A 16,979-nucleotide genomic window follows, 5' to 3' on the forward strand; every position below is an offset into this window, starting at 1 on the left:
AATGAGCCAAATTCTTTTATCATCACAACTTTTTTTATCCTGGTTAACTATCATGGAAACATAAAAATTTTCTTAACCAAATAGGAAAACCCCTAATAGATTAGAAAATTATTATTATCTTAAATCGATTAGGTTCAATGAACGATCACTAAAAGGATAAGTAGATTAGCTAGCGATTATCTCTTATAAGCAAGTTTGCTTAAAATATTTAAGGAAAAGTACATCCATTGATTTTTTTTTTGTCAAATATATATACTCAGTCATCAAAAAAATAGATCTCTATAAAAATAAGTAGGTGTACAAATTAAAAGAGGAACTTGATGAATCTAAGAGATACAAAATTAGATTTGTCTTGAAATGCTACCAATAGAAGACAAGTATTAATATCACCAAAATTATCTATTGTCATGACTTTGCTTTGTTAGTAGTGGATATTGCTTTGATGTGGGTCCCACATCAAGTGAGATTTATTTGAGAAATCTATGTACATATTATTTGTTAGTTGAATAATATTTCTGCTTTGTAGACTTGCATATTTGTAGATTTAAGTCTCTAGATTGTTAGATTTTTGTAATTGATATGCTCAAGTTTTGTAGACTTTTGTTCCAAGTTTTGTTTGACGTTTTTGGTTGAGATGCTTAACATTTTGGTTTTGATAACGTGATATAAAGGCACTGAACGTTTTTTCACTTCTAAATTATACATTTAGGAGACACTGAAAGTTTCAACATATATAAAGACTATATAACTTATACATTTAGTAGTTTAATAGTTTTACTACTTTTATGGGATGCTTAAAATTTTCATTACTTAGAACTGGAGACACTAAAAATTTCAACATATATAAGAGTGAAATGGAGGGAGAGATATCTAAAAGTGTAAATAGTTTGCAACTATTATTAAATATATAAGATATATATATTTATTGAAATAAATTAGAAAAAAGTTATAGATTGACGCCTAAACGTTAAAATACTAATTCCATATATCATAATAATTAAAGCCAATTAAGAATTTTATTATACCACCCCATTTCTGATATCTTATGGCCCCTAAGTAAAGTTAGTTTGTATAATAATCACAAGTGCAAGAAGTCAAAACACAACTATGAATAATAACTATATTATAATAATATTTTCTTTTTCCAGCCTTAGAGTCTACTCCTTACGTCACGACTGGAAGAATCAAATAACAAAAAAAGGCCTTTTTCATCATACATCACTCATGATGTCACTAGAGTAAGCAAGATTAAGTGAATGTGACCAAATTCTTTATTTGCATAGGAGATTTTCTTTGACTAAACTAATCCTGTCTCAAATTACTTTTGCCGAGCGGACTTCTCATCAGACTTGATACTAAAATGATCTATTTTACAATAGCTATCACTAATTAACCAATCGATAGTAGAATCAGAGACCTGTACAATCTGGCTATTTTTTTAGTGAACAAGCAATGCCAACTATTTTTGCAAGTCACCTAACTATTCTTAATTTTTAATTATTTTATTCTTTATTCTAAGAGTATATTAGTCCTAAAATTTTAAAAAGATTTAGTCAATAACATATTTATTTTTTAAAATTAGTTTTGGGGCATATATCTTTAAAAATCCTTATATTTATAAGGTACCTCTTAGAGTAAACTACAAAAATTTGAACAATTTTAATATAAAATGATAGAAATATGCTTATTTTAATTTTTAAGTATTTTTCTTAGTTCGCATATTTTTATCTTTTTCTATTGAATGTTTAACAAATAATATCTGTTTTCAAATGAGTACATACAATTAAAATATTTTTATATATTTTTTTCACAATTATTTTAGAACTATCTATATATATTTAATTTTTTTAAAAAATTAGCTATCCAACTCACCGGCTTAAATCAATAACCCAATCTCTGACCGTGTCAACATTTGTTACCCATTTCTAATTTTTTTTTAAATAATTATATTTTTGAAAGGAACTAAATATATTAATCAAGAATTGGAGACTAAAAATTGCATAAGTTCTGAAGAAAAACTTCTCATCCTAAATACACCTAAAACTAAGACTCCTTTCATTTTTTGCAAGCTAATTAGTAGCAAGATTAGCTTGATAACTTTAGGATTGTTAAAATTACTAATTAACTTTTTAATATCATCGATGCTATATTTTAAAATGGCGGTCATAATAGTTGAGTTAGACTCAGAGCCGACATTTATGGAGAGTATTTTATTAGGTGTGTGAGTTTTTGTTTTTAAAACTAATGAAATATTATCTTTAAAATTAATTACATGGTAGGGTTTAAATTATAAATTTCCTAAAGACAAGCTCTTGACTGACTGTGCAAATAGCTGACCACTGGTGTCTCATCCTTGGATTATTGTGATACTTTCTCAGCCTCTCCTGTAGACTTGAATAATCGTTTAATCTATTTTAGGCTACAAAAGCAAGACAAAAGCTTATTCCCTCTGATTCGGACGTCCAGGTTCAATGCACCCACACAAAAACGAATATAATATATTACCCACTGGGCCCCACCTAGCACTTGGGGGATTGATACTACCACTTCCCCCATCCTCTCATCCGCCATCCATTTGGACATTTGGTCTTTTTCGACCATCCAAAAAGAAAAGAGAGACGTGTGGTATAGACACTCCGATGTAAAAATATCACCTTCTAAGTCCCACTCCGGTAAAAGTTCCTCCTATACTTTTTACCTGGAGAACCCTCTAAAGTTCCTTATTCATATAAAGACGCTTTTTATACGATAAAAATAGAGGGTCTTTACACTAATAAAGGAGTTGAAAGGGGGTAATATAAAAAACAAATTTATCCCCGGCCCTAACGACTCCTGTCGCCGCCTCCGGGCTCCTCAAACGCAACTCCTTCCCTTTAAATTTGCTTCGATCACCGCTTCGCTATCTTCGAGCCTCTCTTTCTACTTCTGATCCACGGAAAATGGCTGCGGCGGCTGCGAATGGTGCCATACTGGGAGATCGAAAGATTTGCTTGAGTGGATTCGATGGGCTTAGATCTTATGGAAGGGACCTATTTGGAAGATCGCTGCGAACTCGGGTAGTAGTGCCTTCGGGGAGCTCGAGTCACGTTATTCGCGCTGTTTCGACGGTAAGTTTTGTTATCTCCTCGTTTTTGGGCAGTTGTGATTCTTTTAGTCCGTGGATTATGTTGCTGGTTTAGTTCATGGGTAGAGTTTCCAATTTCGATTTACTTAGTTGCTCAAATATTGTATAAAATGGAAAATATTGGTCGAAAAGATATGGTGCCTTTTATTGAGTAGCATTTTAATGTTTCATAAGGTTCCTCAGAAACTAGAATGGATTATCCTTTTGTTGTTAGAGCTTTGATCTGTGGAAAGTTTCCATTTTGGATTGATTCAATTTGTCTTTCCGTTGGGCGGAACCCAAAAAGGGGACGGGGAAAGCTTTACATGTTCTCTTTTTTTTTTTGGGGAGGGGGGGGGGGTATTACTGGTGGAGCTATGTCAGAGTGGTGTTAGGTTAAGCAGCCAGTTAGAATTTTAACTACCGTTATAGGATTATAACTTCTGAATTAGAAATTTGAAAACGTTTCTGTTCATATTTGGCTAGAAATTATGGAGAACCTAGTTTTTTTTTTTTTTTTTTTTTTTGACAAAAAGGAGAACCTAGTTATTTTATCTAAAGTTGTGACATATATTAATCACTCTGTGGTTTGAGAATGAAGAACTTGGGTAGGTGGGCATGTATGTTAATCCTTTCTACATGTGCCATTTACCCCATTATTTTGTACTAATGAGTGGCTGACCTTTGATTTCCTTTACATGCACATATCATATCTCTCTTGAATTCCTTGTCAATTTCTTTAATAAGTTTGATCTACTCCTTTTCCTTCCTTTTGAAGTTCAACTTAGTGTGGATTAACTTTTGTAGATAAATATTCTGTTTCTCAAGAGGCCATTTATCATCATTTGATAATCCTTTAATCCTTGCAGATTTTTTCCTAGAGTTGCCATATCTTTGTCCTTAGTTACTCAAGAATAATATAATTGTTATAGACAATTTGTATTATTTAGATATGATAATTTCTTGATTCCCCTTATGTTGCGATGTCTTAGTAATGCTTCTAGTGATGATATTATGTTGTTATCTAATGAAATAAAAGATGCATTATTAATTGTTAGCATTATTTTGATCACTTGGAAATTTCCAGCTACCAGTTCATAATAGTAGATGAACGTTTCTATAAGAACTCATTCTGGTTTCTTTAATCATGTTGGTCGGCATGAACTAATTAGATCATATTACACTAATTTTCTCTTTCCATATTGACTTCCAACAAATGCCATGCATTTGTTCTGACTGGTGTCAGAGGATTTTCTCCTTTTTCCCTATATTTATGTTGGTTTTGCCTTATCCAGAGAGTTGATAGGTCTTCCATGCATTCACTTATTTGTGTTCATATGTAAAGTTCTCTTTTGAGTATACATATGCAAATTTTATTTGTATGCAATTTTGGATATATTTTGTGCAGTTATATATTATATACTTGAATCTTACTCTTCATAATTTCTTTTTCCATACATCTGTTAATCATAATCTTGCACACTGAGTAGTTAATAATTTGGTTTCTGAAAATATAAAATTTATGTGCAGCCTTCAAAGACGGATGCTTCTGAAGTTAAACGAAGCAAGGTTGAAATATTTAAGGAGAAAAGTGATTTTCTTAGATATCCTCTAAATGAGGAATTGCTAACTGAGGCTCCAAATATAAATGAGGCAGCAACACAACTTATTAAGTTTCATGGGAGCTATCAACAGACCAACAGGGAAGAACGGGGTAAAAAGTCTTACCAGTTTATGCTTCGAACAAAGAATCCTTGCGGAAAAGTACCAAATAAGCTCTACCTAGCGATGGATAGTCTTGCTGATGAGTTTGGGATCGGTACTCTGCGGTTGACAACCAGGCAGACATTTCAGCTGCATGGCATACTGAAGAAGAACCTAAAAACTGTTCTTAGTACTATAATAAAAAACATGGGCTCGACTCTTGGTGCATGTGGTGACTTGAACAGAAATGTGCTCGCACCTGCAGCACCATACACCAAAAAGGAATACATTTTTGCCCAGGAGACTGCAGAGAACATTGCGGCACTTCTTACACCTCAGTCTGGTGCTTATTATGATTTGTGGGTGGATGGAGAAAAAATCATGTCCGCAGAGCCCCCAGAAGTAGTAAAAGCCCGCAATGACAATTCACATGGAACAAACTTTCCTGATTCACCAGAGCCTATATATGGCACGCAATATCTGCCTCGGAAGTTCAAGATTGTTGTCACTGTGCCTACAGATAACTCTGTTGATATTCTGACAAATGACATCGGTGTTGTTGTAGTTTCAGATAGTCAGGGAGAACCTCAGGGGTTTAATCTTTATGTAGGATAACATATTCTTCTTACTTGTGCTTTCTTACATGTCTAACCAGACTTTTATACATATTGATGAGTTTCTTTGTTTGTAGGTTGGAGGTGGCATGGGAAGAACGCACCGAGTGGATGCTACATTCCCTCGTTTGGCTGAGCCTCTGGGTTATGTGCCAAAGGAGGATATATTATATGCTATTAAAGCAATAGTTGTTACACAAAGAGAAAATGGAAGAAGGGATGACCGGAAGTATAGTAGGATGAAGTATTTGATCAATGAATGGGGAATTGATAAGTTTCGGGGTGTTGTTGAGCAGTATTATGGAAAGAAGTTTGAGCCCTTCCGCGAGTTGCCAGAGTGGAAGTTCATGGATTATCTGGGCTGGCACGAACAGGTATCATTTTGAAATCCAACATATAAACATCTCACATCCAGCCAAATGATTCATCTTGAATTTTTATGAAGTGTGCAGGTTAACATGTTAAAAATTAATTATCTCGCTTCTGTAAAGGGCAATTGATCTTGTACACAGACTGAAGATAGAAACATTTAAAATAAATTTTGATTCTAAATAGACGGAGTCAAGTTTTTCTAACTGGCTTTGCTCTCAAATCTTCACTCACCATTATAAATCATTAAATTTTCTACTAAGTTTCTTAACTATTTTACTCACTATAACCTATAGGACCTCATGAGGAGGACACCCTTCTTCAGTATACTCTATATTCTTTGTTGTTATACTTTAAAGTTATATAAACTCCTTCACACTTATTCTTGCAGGGTGATGGTGCTATGTTTTGCGGACTGCATGTTGACAGTGGTCGTATTGGAGGGAAAATGAAGAAAATTTTAAGGGAGATAATTGAAAAGTACAACATTGATGTTCGTCTTACACCAAACCAGAACATTATCTTGTGCGACATTGACAAATCATGGATACCGGCCATTGATGCAGCTCTTGCCCAAGCTGGTATACAGGTAAAATGTACTTGCTCTTCTGAGCTTTCTGGACATGATAATATATTAATATTCTAATTAAACTGAGATCAAGAATTCAAGATATACTGATTAATTCTTAAGAGTTCTTGTCAAAGCCCGTCTCCTTTCGACTGTCATGCATAAGTTTATTAGTGTTACACTGTCTATTACTACAACAAATGGAAATATCCCAATCACTAGGTTATGTAACAACTAGTAAGATAGCGAGTATTGAATTTTTTTGGATATTTCTATTTAGTATCAATTTACTCTTAATCATTGTCACTTTAATAGTTTAATGGAAAAAAATATTACTTCTTTATATCAAAGTTAGAACTTATGATGAATATTAACTTGAAGTAGGTCTTAAGAGAAGAATGCCAAATTATCAATTTGCTTGGGTTTCATTTTTAAGTGATTGTGAGATGGAAAATATTTGATCTTATAATGACTCTCTATGTCTACAGCATCCTGAGTATGTGGATCCTCTCAACATAACCGCAATGGCATGTCCTGCTCTACCACTCTGCCCTCTAGCAATAACAGAAGCTGAAAGAGGGATCCCTGGAATTCTAAAGCGGGTCAGAGCTGTTTTTGATAAGGTACCTCATGATCATTTTCTCTCTTTTTATTCTGTTATGTTTGGTATGATAGAAAACTAATTATAGATGCAAATCAGGGTTTTTGAAGTGTAGCTATTATCCTATTTCAGGTTGGTATCAAGAATAGTGAGTCAGTAGTAGTAAGAATAACTGGCTGTCCTAATGGCTGTGCAAGACCATATATGGCTGAGCTGGGCTTTGTAGGAGATGGCCCAAACTGTTACCAGGTATGAGGAAAAAATGTTTTATTGAAGTAATATAGAAGACATATTCTCGAAAAAACTTGTTTAGACTTTAGAGGTCAGAGAGATGTCAATATTCAATCTTGTTTTGTACATAGTTACTCTAGCAGGCTTAATAGTTGTATCTAATGACACCAAATGTCTTGCAACCTATATTTGCAGCTTCAAGCTTTGGTCATTCAATGGAAATTAATTTGATTAGAATATTTATTTGTATTGTTGCAACAGATTTGGCTTGGGGGAACACCAAACCAGACTAGTCTGGCGAAATGCTTTATGAATAAAGTGAAAATACAAGATCTAGAGAAGGTCTTGGAACCATTATTTTACAATTGGAAACGAGAATGCCTGGAAGGTGAATCATTTGGTGATTTCTCCATCAGGATGGTGAGTATAAGATACATATTTGCTTGCTTATATTGTCCAAATTTGTGCTTTAACTACCAATTTCAGCAAAATAATCTTCTAACCAGTCAACACTACTGAGCTTTAGGATTGAGAATATATTTTAGTCTGTATATATGAATCATACTATGTTTGGTCTGAGTGTCGACAACTAGACAACTATCAATAACAATATAGACTGATTCATTTTTTTTAGGTTGAACCAATATTTCATTGGATTACACTGTGTACCTTAGGTGCCCTAGTGTTTTAGATGACTAACTTTCATCCAATTTGAATGGTCATGAACAACTAAGACCTGGTCCTACTGATTGGTTGAACTTGTCTTATTTCAACTAAGGGCCTACCTGACTTGTGTTTGACTATGCTTATATCAGATCTCTATGACGTCTATCTTGAATCTTAGAGCATTCTGGTTTAGCTTGAGTACACCAGAATTTCCCCTTGCCATTGATATTAATTTTCTAAATTTCTTTTTGCTATATGGCATAATCCATGGCCTGATATCTTGGCAGGGCTTTGACAAATTGCAAGAGGTGGTAAACAAATGGGAAGGTGTTTTGGAGTCGCCATCAGTTTAATTCCAAACTTCTGCAGTCAGTCAATCGTGAATCCATGGATGAGCTTGTATGTCTACCCAATAGGAACATGCAACAGTTGACTGAAGCGGTTTCTAGTTACATTGCCTTAAAGCAGAATTAGAGAAGAATAATTTGTACTGTCTTCTTTTTCTTGTTTTGGCAGTAAAAATGGGACTATTTTTTGGCTTTTGATTTCCTTCATGCTGGCTGTCTAGGAGTACGAGAGTTCGAAGCTAGTTATCTTGTGTCATGTTGATTTCAATTATTTTGTGAGTTGCTCTCTTCAATGGATGACATGTTATGGGAACAAGTCGGATCTTGGAGAGATTTAAGAGCACAATCTTTCTGAGTCTCTTAGTTCAGTGCTCTTTTCGACTGCTCCTGTGACAATATTTTAGACTCCTATATATTGTTTTACGCCAACAATTTTGGTTGATAACTAATTTGACCTGTCTTTTTTCTTCTTTTAAAATGATGTGCTGCTTGGTGGTGTGTTTTTTATGCTTCTGTTTGGTATACTCTTTATTTTTCTTGGAGTTATGATTGATTTTTCTCGAGTTTGATTGGAGCTGTTAGATATGTGCAATTTTTTCTCATTGGAGATGATAGATAAGTGCAATTTTTTTGTGTATTAATGAGATGGACCCAAACATTAGAACCATCCGTTCTAGTTAATGGTAGTAAATCTATGATAAAAGGTTAAGATACAATCAATCACAATCCAATTTTCTCATCTAGTTTGAATATACCACAATTGGATTATTAATTTTTACACGCTTGTAGACCTACCTTTCCATACACGCTGAAGTTGACGTGGAAATTAATCACATCAAGGATTCTTTGATGATCTTAATCGAGATACCACAATTAAGTAAGGGAAACAAAGAAAATTCTTTCTATATCCAACATCAACACTTACGTCCGAACCGAATCGACTTAGACTTCGTTCTTTCCCTCATTGGCCTTCCCTTACACCTATAAATCTCTCTCTATCTACTCAAGAAATCAGCGAGAATAAGAGGGCTTACTCAAAGTTCGTCTCATGGGTTTCATAGAGGAGCTTGCTAAGAGCCCGGAGAATTCTACTGCTGTTTCTAATGTCGTTTCTAGTACTACTACAAGTTCATCCTCACTATTTGTGCCGCCGGTTGACTGGGCCACCCAAGCGTACGCCGACGTGCCACGTGGTTTGTATTCATTGGCCCCTGCGGCTCTGCAACCCTATTTATGTCCCAACGAGGTATCAATCTGCATGCTAGCTACCATGAAAAATATTCATGCTTTTAAGTTAACTAGTTATCTCGCACGGAATAAAAGCCAATTTTCTAGTAATCATTAATTCATATACAGTGGCTTTAATAACAAAAAACATAGATATTTATAAAATCTATTATTTGTATGTATACTTACTCATCCAGAGTTAGATACTAAGATGCATGTTTACTTTTCAAGACATTTTGTTTTTACGTAGATATTACTTCATCTCGCTTATGATGCAATAAACCCACTAATCATCACATGATTAGCATTTCAAATAGTATTGTTTGGTTTTTGATAATTTGACGGCGGTGATTAAATTTGACGTGGATGTTCTCCAGCATATGATGATTTCGTACTCGCCGATGTATCATCATCACTCCTCAATGGCTTTCGTAGGTGTCTCAAAACCTTCTAATTAACTGCACTTATTTTTACGTGATTTAGTTTAATTAATTTGGTGATGTATAATCACTGTTTACTAATTAGGGCATGGCGAATCTAACTGCTGAGGTTGGAGGGTGGCAGTCATCAGACGGTGGGGGTGGGAGCAATGGCTTCAGGAGGTGATAATAGCTAGCTAATTGTTTTTAGATTCGGGTTGTTGTTTAATTGAATCTCCTTTTTTTTTCTAATTAATAAATATTTGTTACAATTTGTTTTAATTTGTTTGGATTATAAGCAGTGATGGTAGCAGGAACGAGGGTTCGTCTGATTTAAGAGATGATGACAACAAGCAAAAGGTAACTAGATAGAACAAAATAAATAATCCTACAGATTCAAAAATTATTTTAGTTTTTTGTGCAAAATTGATCAAGATATATGCAGATGGTAGAGAAAAATAACTTCGAAGTTCCAAATTAATATACTCATTTTTTTTTTCTTAAACCCTTTACCATCATTTACAGTACAACCTTTAAAATCACAAGGCTCTTAAATTTGCAACTTATATATCTTTTGAATTCATATAGCATTTACGCTACAATTTAATTTCTTTTCCTTTTTCTCTCCAGGATCCATCTGAAACTAGAAAGAGAAAGTTTGGTGACATATTAGCAGAGAGTAAAATAATTCACATATGCAACTTGTTTACTACCTCAATTAACTTTTTATATCTTCTCATTGATGTGAGTTTCTTCTTGTTCTTGATCAGGGAAGGCCACCCAGGATGCTGCTACTGCTCCATGTAATAGAGCTACTGCTGAATCAAATGCAACTGATCTGAAGATAGGTCTGAATGATTGGAATTCTTCAAATGCTGCATCTCAGTCCATGAATGCAGCATTGGTAGAAAGGAATGAGGTCATAAATGAAGAGCAAATGGTAACTTTCCTGGTAGTGCATTAGTTTCTTAAACTTAGCACTTTGCCTTTAACCTCTTTACATGACTAGATTATGAATCATTGGAAAGATACTTCTATTCTATGCACTTGATGTTCAGAAAAATATATATATATATATAGATGTATATTGCTACAAATTATCACTGACTTAATAGGATGAGGAAATGAGGAGGGAGAGAAGAAAACAATGTAACAGAGAGTCCGCGAGGAGGTCAAGGATACGGAAGCAGGTATTTTGAAGTTTTTTTTATCTCCCCTTTTGTAGATAATAAACAAGCTATATGTTCTTCCTTTGCATGGGAAGGCCAACAGAGAATATCAAAGCTTTCAGCATTTCTTTTCTTCTCAAACATAATGGTTATAGGAAATAACTTAGGCTTAGTATAGAATAACTGATGGCAGAGAGTTTCTGACTTGTGACTGAACAAACTGGTGCACTTGCATCTGTAGACATGGCTTCATTAAATTTTTTTTAGAAGTTTACTTATGAATTTTTTTCTAATTTCAAGAAAAATTGGTATTTGAGATCATTCTATTTCAATGAGTATTGCATTTAACCAGTGGACTTCTTCCCTTTCAATCTCCCCCTTTCCATCTCTTTAAGTAAATTTTTAGCTTCTCTTTACAACATTTGTACGTAAAATTATGTTTTTCCGACGTAAATGCAATACTTTGATCTTTCTAACATACTTTCTCTGTCTTCTTTTTTTGCTTGTTTTGGGGGCCAGAAAGCACTTGAGGAAATGGAAAGAAAGGTGGCTCAGCTGAACTCCCACATTAGTGTACTCAATGTAGAGATAGAGAGGCTTAAGTTGAAACATTCGCAACTTCTGGTGAGCTACCTCACTTTTGATCTTCTTTATCATCTTCTATCGACATTTTTAGAGTACAAAGAACTTTACGTCGTTATATCTACCTAACAAAAATTGAGTTATTGTAATTGCAAGTCCTCTTTAAGGGATTACTCATAGCCTATTCTACTCAATTTTGCAATTTCTTGGCCATTTCTTATGCTTATGGAATAACTTGACCTTTTACTTAAACAGGAAGAAAAAAATGTGCAGTAATCCTGGGATTATTACCTTCATCAGACATCAACAGGGAGATGAATTAATGTAGTTTATTTTAGCTGTTTAGGTTTATTAGTTTTTCCAGAGACTTTGTGAGAATATTTAGATGTTGACAGTGTGATTTCTAACACCTGGATATTTAGATGAATTTGTTATATGGAACTTGATGTTAGAAAAGAAGTTCCTTTTGTATTCACATCTTTCTCAAGATTCTATTATATTTTCCTCCTATTTAGTTCTTTATTGTAAACTCAATATTGCATCACTAGAGAAGGAATTGCAGATGATAATGCCAATGTATTTATTATCTTATTGAATCAGCCAATGTGGACTGTCCAATAAGAACTTGACAAATGATTAATACTAACCACTAAATTCTCTCCTAATTTAATTGTTAAAATTGTATAAGTTTTTTAAAAAATTAATGGGAAGCACCTGTTAATATGTCCTAAAGTACAGGTCACCTAAACTAGTCCTTTTCTATCTTTCTCTATGAGATGACTAATTTTTTGGTTAAACACAGGCTTAATTTTTAAATATTGAAACAAATCAAATCAGAAAAGAAACTCTTCATATATTTAAGGTATAAAATAGAATCCTAAAGTACAAAAGCTGGTAGAGTGTGGATTGGTATATTTCTTTTTTTTATAAAAAATGAAGGACTTTATTTATAGATAATAAAAGAAAGGAATTTATTTATAATATACTCAAAATATAAGGTGTTATTTATATTCTTCTCTTAAATATATTATAAATGGATGGAGATGTGAATCCACATCCCCACATATCGAATTATCTGTTATACCTTTTAATTTATCAATATTTATATTTCTATAAAACACTCTCTTTACAATATAGTGTCAACTAACTCTATAATTGGAATATCCATGAACTAACTCTACAATTGGAATATCCATGAACTAACTCTACAATAGGCGTATTCTACTAGTTGCTATTCTCATACCTTTAGGAAAATCTTCTCAACTCTAGAGAAATCTTAATGATGATAGCATTACCTTTTAAACTCACAAAATAATCTTTTCAACATCCTAACTTATAAATTACTTGCAAACAAACACAAAAGCATATCTACAGTAGAGTGTGTCTTCAGTTCGTCACCTTTTTATCATTTTCTTCTTATATTCTTTTTCTTAAGAGTTAATGAGCAAAGCGTAGTTATGAATTAAGAGAAGAATTTTGTAAAGTTAAAAATTACAAAGAGAGGAGAAGGAGAAGGACATGCTACGAGAAGATGGACAAAATGGCTCCCATTTCCTCTAAAGACTTGCTAACTTTAGGAGGAAACTATCTTAGATAAGAGCTTTAAAGTTGAAGATTTTGTTGTTGCGCTTATGCTAGATTTTCACCAAATAATAGAAATTAAAGGATCACAAGTCTTGCAAAACAAATGAGGGAAAAGAAAGATCTCACCTATCTAACCAATAGTCGTATCCCCAGTGGTAATGCTAAGTGAATCCAAGCTTCATGCTGAAGTCGTTGATTATCCTCATAGAGTAGGGGCATTGGAAGTAAATATGTTTCCCTATGTAACTTTCTTTAGCAAGGTTAGATCTAGTAGGGGAGGAGAGCGTCATATCCTAATGTGATGTAGTAGCAAATATCAAAATCTGAGAAGTTAAGAAAATGGTAGTAAAATTTTACTAAGAATGTCCTATTGATATTAAATCTCCAGACAATCTAATAAGAAGATTGCACACAAAATAACTCTCTAGATTAATTTTTAATTACTAGCATCTCTTGAGATATAAGATCTTCGGGTACAACTGTCACTCTCTTATCTTGCTTATATGACATTCTTAAGTATCCTTAACATTACTAACATTACACAAAGTTATAAACTTTCTCTATTCATTCATATAGAATATTTTCATTACATTCTATTTTTATTAAAAAAAACTAAAAGTAATGTCTAAAATATGTTCCCCTCACTCCTTTTAATAATAGTATGTAATATAGTCTTAACATTCTCTATTAAAACTATATTACATACTATTATTAATATTCTCTATTAAGACTATATTATATACTATTATTAACATTCTCTATTCATTCATACAGAATATTTTCATTACATTCTATTTTTGTTAAAAAAAACTAAAAGTAATGTTTTTAAAATATGTTCCCCTTACTCCTTTTAATAATAGTATATAATCTAGTCTTATGTTCCCCTTACTCCTTTTAATAATAGTATATAATCTAGTCTTAACATTCTCTATTAAGAGATATGATATAAATATCCATACAATGTTAATTAGAATTAGGAATGACTCATGCGATCCACTTAGTAGAGAACTAACTCCACGTCGGCATACGTCGCTGTGAAGCCTAGCTATTGGGCATTCGTCGACGATGAAAATAACTTTCTACCTAGAAATATATTAACTGAAATAGCTCGCTCAGCAAAACCCAATTCGCAAGATCCTTCGTCTTAGTAACCCTTAACCCCTCCACTCCTCTTGATCTCATCCGACACATCTCTCTTATCCTCTATCAATGTGTAATAGTTCACCTCCTCCAAAGAGGTTGACGATGGCAGCAACCCAAATTTCAAGGCGAGAGCTGACAACACCTCCTTCCACGTGAAAGAGGTGGTATTGATAGTGTTGAAAGTCACCACAACCCCAAAAAAACATTGTGACGACACCCACCATACGTGTGGCAAGCGATATAGAGATCCTTTTAGTAGTGTTGAGTGCCTCAAAAGAGAAAGTTGGGAGGTAGAAGAATTAGAATTTTATAGATTTGAGTTTTTTTATTAATTGGTTTAAATTTGGGTTTAAAAAATTTAGGTTAAACAAAATTGATCTTGATATATATATTCTCAACTGATATTCTTAAGTGACTTATTATTTTCTAATGAGGTTAGGCAGCCAAGTGTAGGCCTTATTAATTTTTTGGTACTTTAATATTAATTTTATGTCACATCAATTATGATTATTATATACTATACTAGTATACAATTAAAAGCTAGAATAGCTTATATCAGTATAAGTTTTCTTTTTCTAGTATAAGAAATTAAAATAACTATTCTAATATTGACTTTATCTCACGAGTGAATGGAACCTTATGTTGTATAAGAGAATTGTGATTTTTATATTTTTCATATTATGACAAATAACAATATTCTAATTAGAATTCTAGGGCTACATAAGCACCTTCTAACATATAATGATGAAAAGGTGGGACATCTCAAGATGGGAGAGAAATACGTAGGATGTCGTATTTTATTGCCTCAGTCAAAATAGAAAGCTACAATATAATGGTGGAGAAGGTTTAAGAAAAACTTGCACTTATCATATATTCACATGCTGACTTGCACTAATTAAGTCTATTCTGAGCTCTATTCTCATTTATTTGCATAATTGTCTATTATCTTTTAAAAAATATACTAAGAAAACTTAAACTAACATAAAATTAGAATTCTAGCTCTTCTAAAATGGTATCTCACTAATGGCTCCCCCACCTCCACTCCTTACCACTACTGCGCAAAAAGAGCTCTATGAGAGATTTCTGGTGGGGGATAAAATTAGGCTCCCATCACTTATATCTTCGTATTTGGGGTCTTTTATGTAAATCAATGCATCGTGATAAGCTCAGTATTCGTAACCCTAAGATTGTCAATAAAAGTTTAGTTTTTAAAACTAGCATAGTACTTAATTTTAGACCCAGATAGTATATGGACCAACATTCTAAAGGCGAAGTATTATTTACACTAAAAAACTTAAGGCAACTTGGACCTAGTCTTCTATCTTGAATGTAAAGAAGACGTTAATGATAAACTATACTTGGTGTGTAGGCAACGGTGCAAATACAAAACTTCACAAAGACCATTGGCGTCCAATTTATTATATAAAAGACGTTTCCTTGCAGGGTATTCACATAGTTAAAGAACTTATGTTAGGGGTTGAATGGCCAAGCTCACCTTTTTAAAACCCACATAAGCTCGACTTCTATCGAGGCCGAACAATGACTCTCAACTAGAAACTTGCTCCCTTTTGGAAATTCTCTTCAAAATATTCTTAATGCACCTTCTCCAACGGTAGTTGGCTGAATGACGACTCTTTGGAAGCAAGTAAACACCTTTAAAGCATGATTGAGGTCTTGATAATATGCCTACCTCTTTTAAAGATTCGCTTGAATCTGACCAGATAGCTTAAGTTTTTGCAGTTCATTGGAACATTTGAAAAATTTACAATGAGCTGGCCTTCCGAGGTATTAAGTTCTCATCTAAAATTGTTATCAAGTTTGTGGATCATATGTCTAGTCTCAAACTGGGTTAGCCCACAAAGTGTGATACTGAGGTTCTAATATCTCTTTAAATAAGGCCTTTTGATTAGTCACTCCCTATGCATGGCGATTACGTGAGGTGGACCAACATGGCTTGGAAAGGTGAATGCATGGGTAAAAGTTGGCTTAGTTTTATGCAAATATTCAAACCAAAATTTCTTATTTAAAGCTGAGTTTCTTGAAACTATGCTAACTATTTTCACAGTGAAACCCAAGCATTACTCACTAGATTGAAGATTTTAGTAAACATGCTTTAAAGTCGGTCAAGATTATTAATGAAAAAACATACGATTTTGATTAGATAGCTTTCTCCATTAATTCTTCGAGATTGTAACCAATGGGTTGCTACTCACCTCCGCATTAGAATTTGTTTTACTAGGAGTAACAACACGACTGCGAACAACTTAACAAGGTTTGCCTTGCTTGGGAAGGTCAATATAGAGTGGACTATACCATCCTACAAAAATTGATTGTAACTTTCTCCTTTCTTCTGAAATGAATCAAATGCAATGGCTTAGCACGACATATTGATTGGCTTTGTGAAGTTTTCTCCTTGATTTAACAATTGTATATATTAATTATTGTTAGAATATAAATAATAAAAAAACCATATTTTTTTACCTACTTAAGATTTTAGAGTAGCCGATGAATTATTAATTATGTCGTATAATATCGATTACCTAGACGGGCATGCATTGCATTGCGACATATGTCCAACCTACTACCTTGGTGGGGGCATCCCCCATTCTGCAACCCAAGGGGTTCAAAAGGTCTATGGACATTACGTTTTAG

The 16,979-nt window shown here is 33.4% G+C and overlaps 2 protein-coding genes across 2 annotated transcripts; both read left to right on the plus strand.

Annotated features, from left to right (window-relative positions):
• The first annotated feature begins 2,826 nt into the window (after window positions 1-2,826).
• On the plus strand, window positions 2,827-8,652 carry LOC140759202 (sulfite reductase [ferredoxin], chloroplastic). The gene is given in 9 exon segments (XM_073095699.1): window positions 2,827-3,107; window positions 4,634-5,413; window positions 5,499-5,795; window positions 6,182-6,379; window positions 6,847-6,981; window positions 7,092-7,208; window positions 7,452-7,610; window positions 8,144-8,202; window positions 8,204-8,652. Coding segments are annotated over 9 exon segments (2,040 nt in total). The 5' UTR covers window positions 2,827-2,939; the 3' UTR covers window positions 8,331-8,652.
• A 599-nt stretch (window positions 8,653-9,251) lies between these two features.
• On the plus strand, window positions 9,252-11,876 carry LOC140759151 (uncharacterized). The gene is made up of 8 exons (XM_073095635.1): window positions 9,252-9,449; window positions 9,956-10,032; window positions 10,152-10,209; window positions 10,480-10,528; window positions 10,620-10,789; window positions 10,965-11,039; window positions 11,538-11,642; window positions 11,856-11,876. Exons 1-8 carry the CDS (start codon window positions 9,252-9,254, stop codon window positions 11,874-11,876), a joined length of 753 nt encoding a protein of 250 aa, XP_072951736.1.
• Window positions 11,877-16,979: the final 5,103 nt, after the last annotated feature.

The sequence above is a fragment of the Typha angustifolia genome, chromosome 4 (assembly GCF_048772165.1).
Source record: "Typha angustifolia cultivar Huaian chromosome 4, ASM4877216v1, whole genome shotgun sequence".
Taxonomy (NCBI): Eukaryota; Viridiplantae; Streptophyta; class Magnoliopsida; order Poales; family Typhaceae; genus Typha; species Typha angustifolia.

Coding starts and splice junctions, on each gene's coding strand:
- LOC140759151 (XM_073095635.1), top strand. CDS start 9,252: ATGGGTTTCATAGAGGAGCTTGCTAAGAGCCCGGAGAATTCTACTGCT. Junction 10,529..10,619: donor TGGTGACATATTAGCAGAGA/GTAAAATAATTC, acceptor GTTCTTGATCAG/GGAAGGCCACCCAGGATGCT. Junction 11,643..11,855: donor TGAAACATTCGCAACTTCTG/GTGAGCTACCTC, acceptor TTACTTAAACAG/GAAGAAAAAAATGTGCAGTA.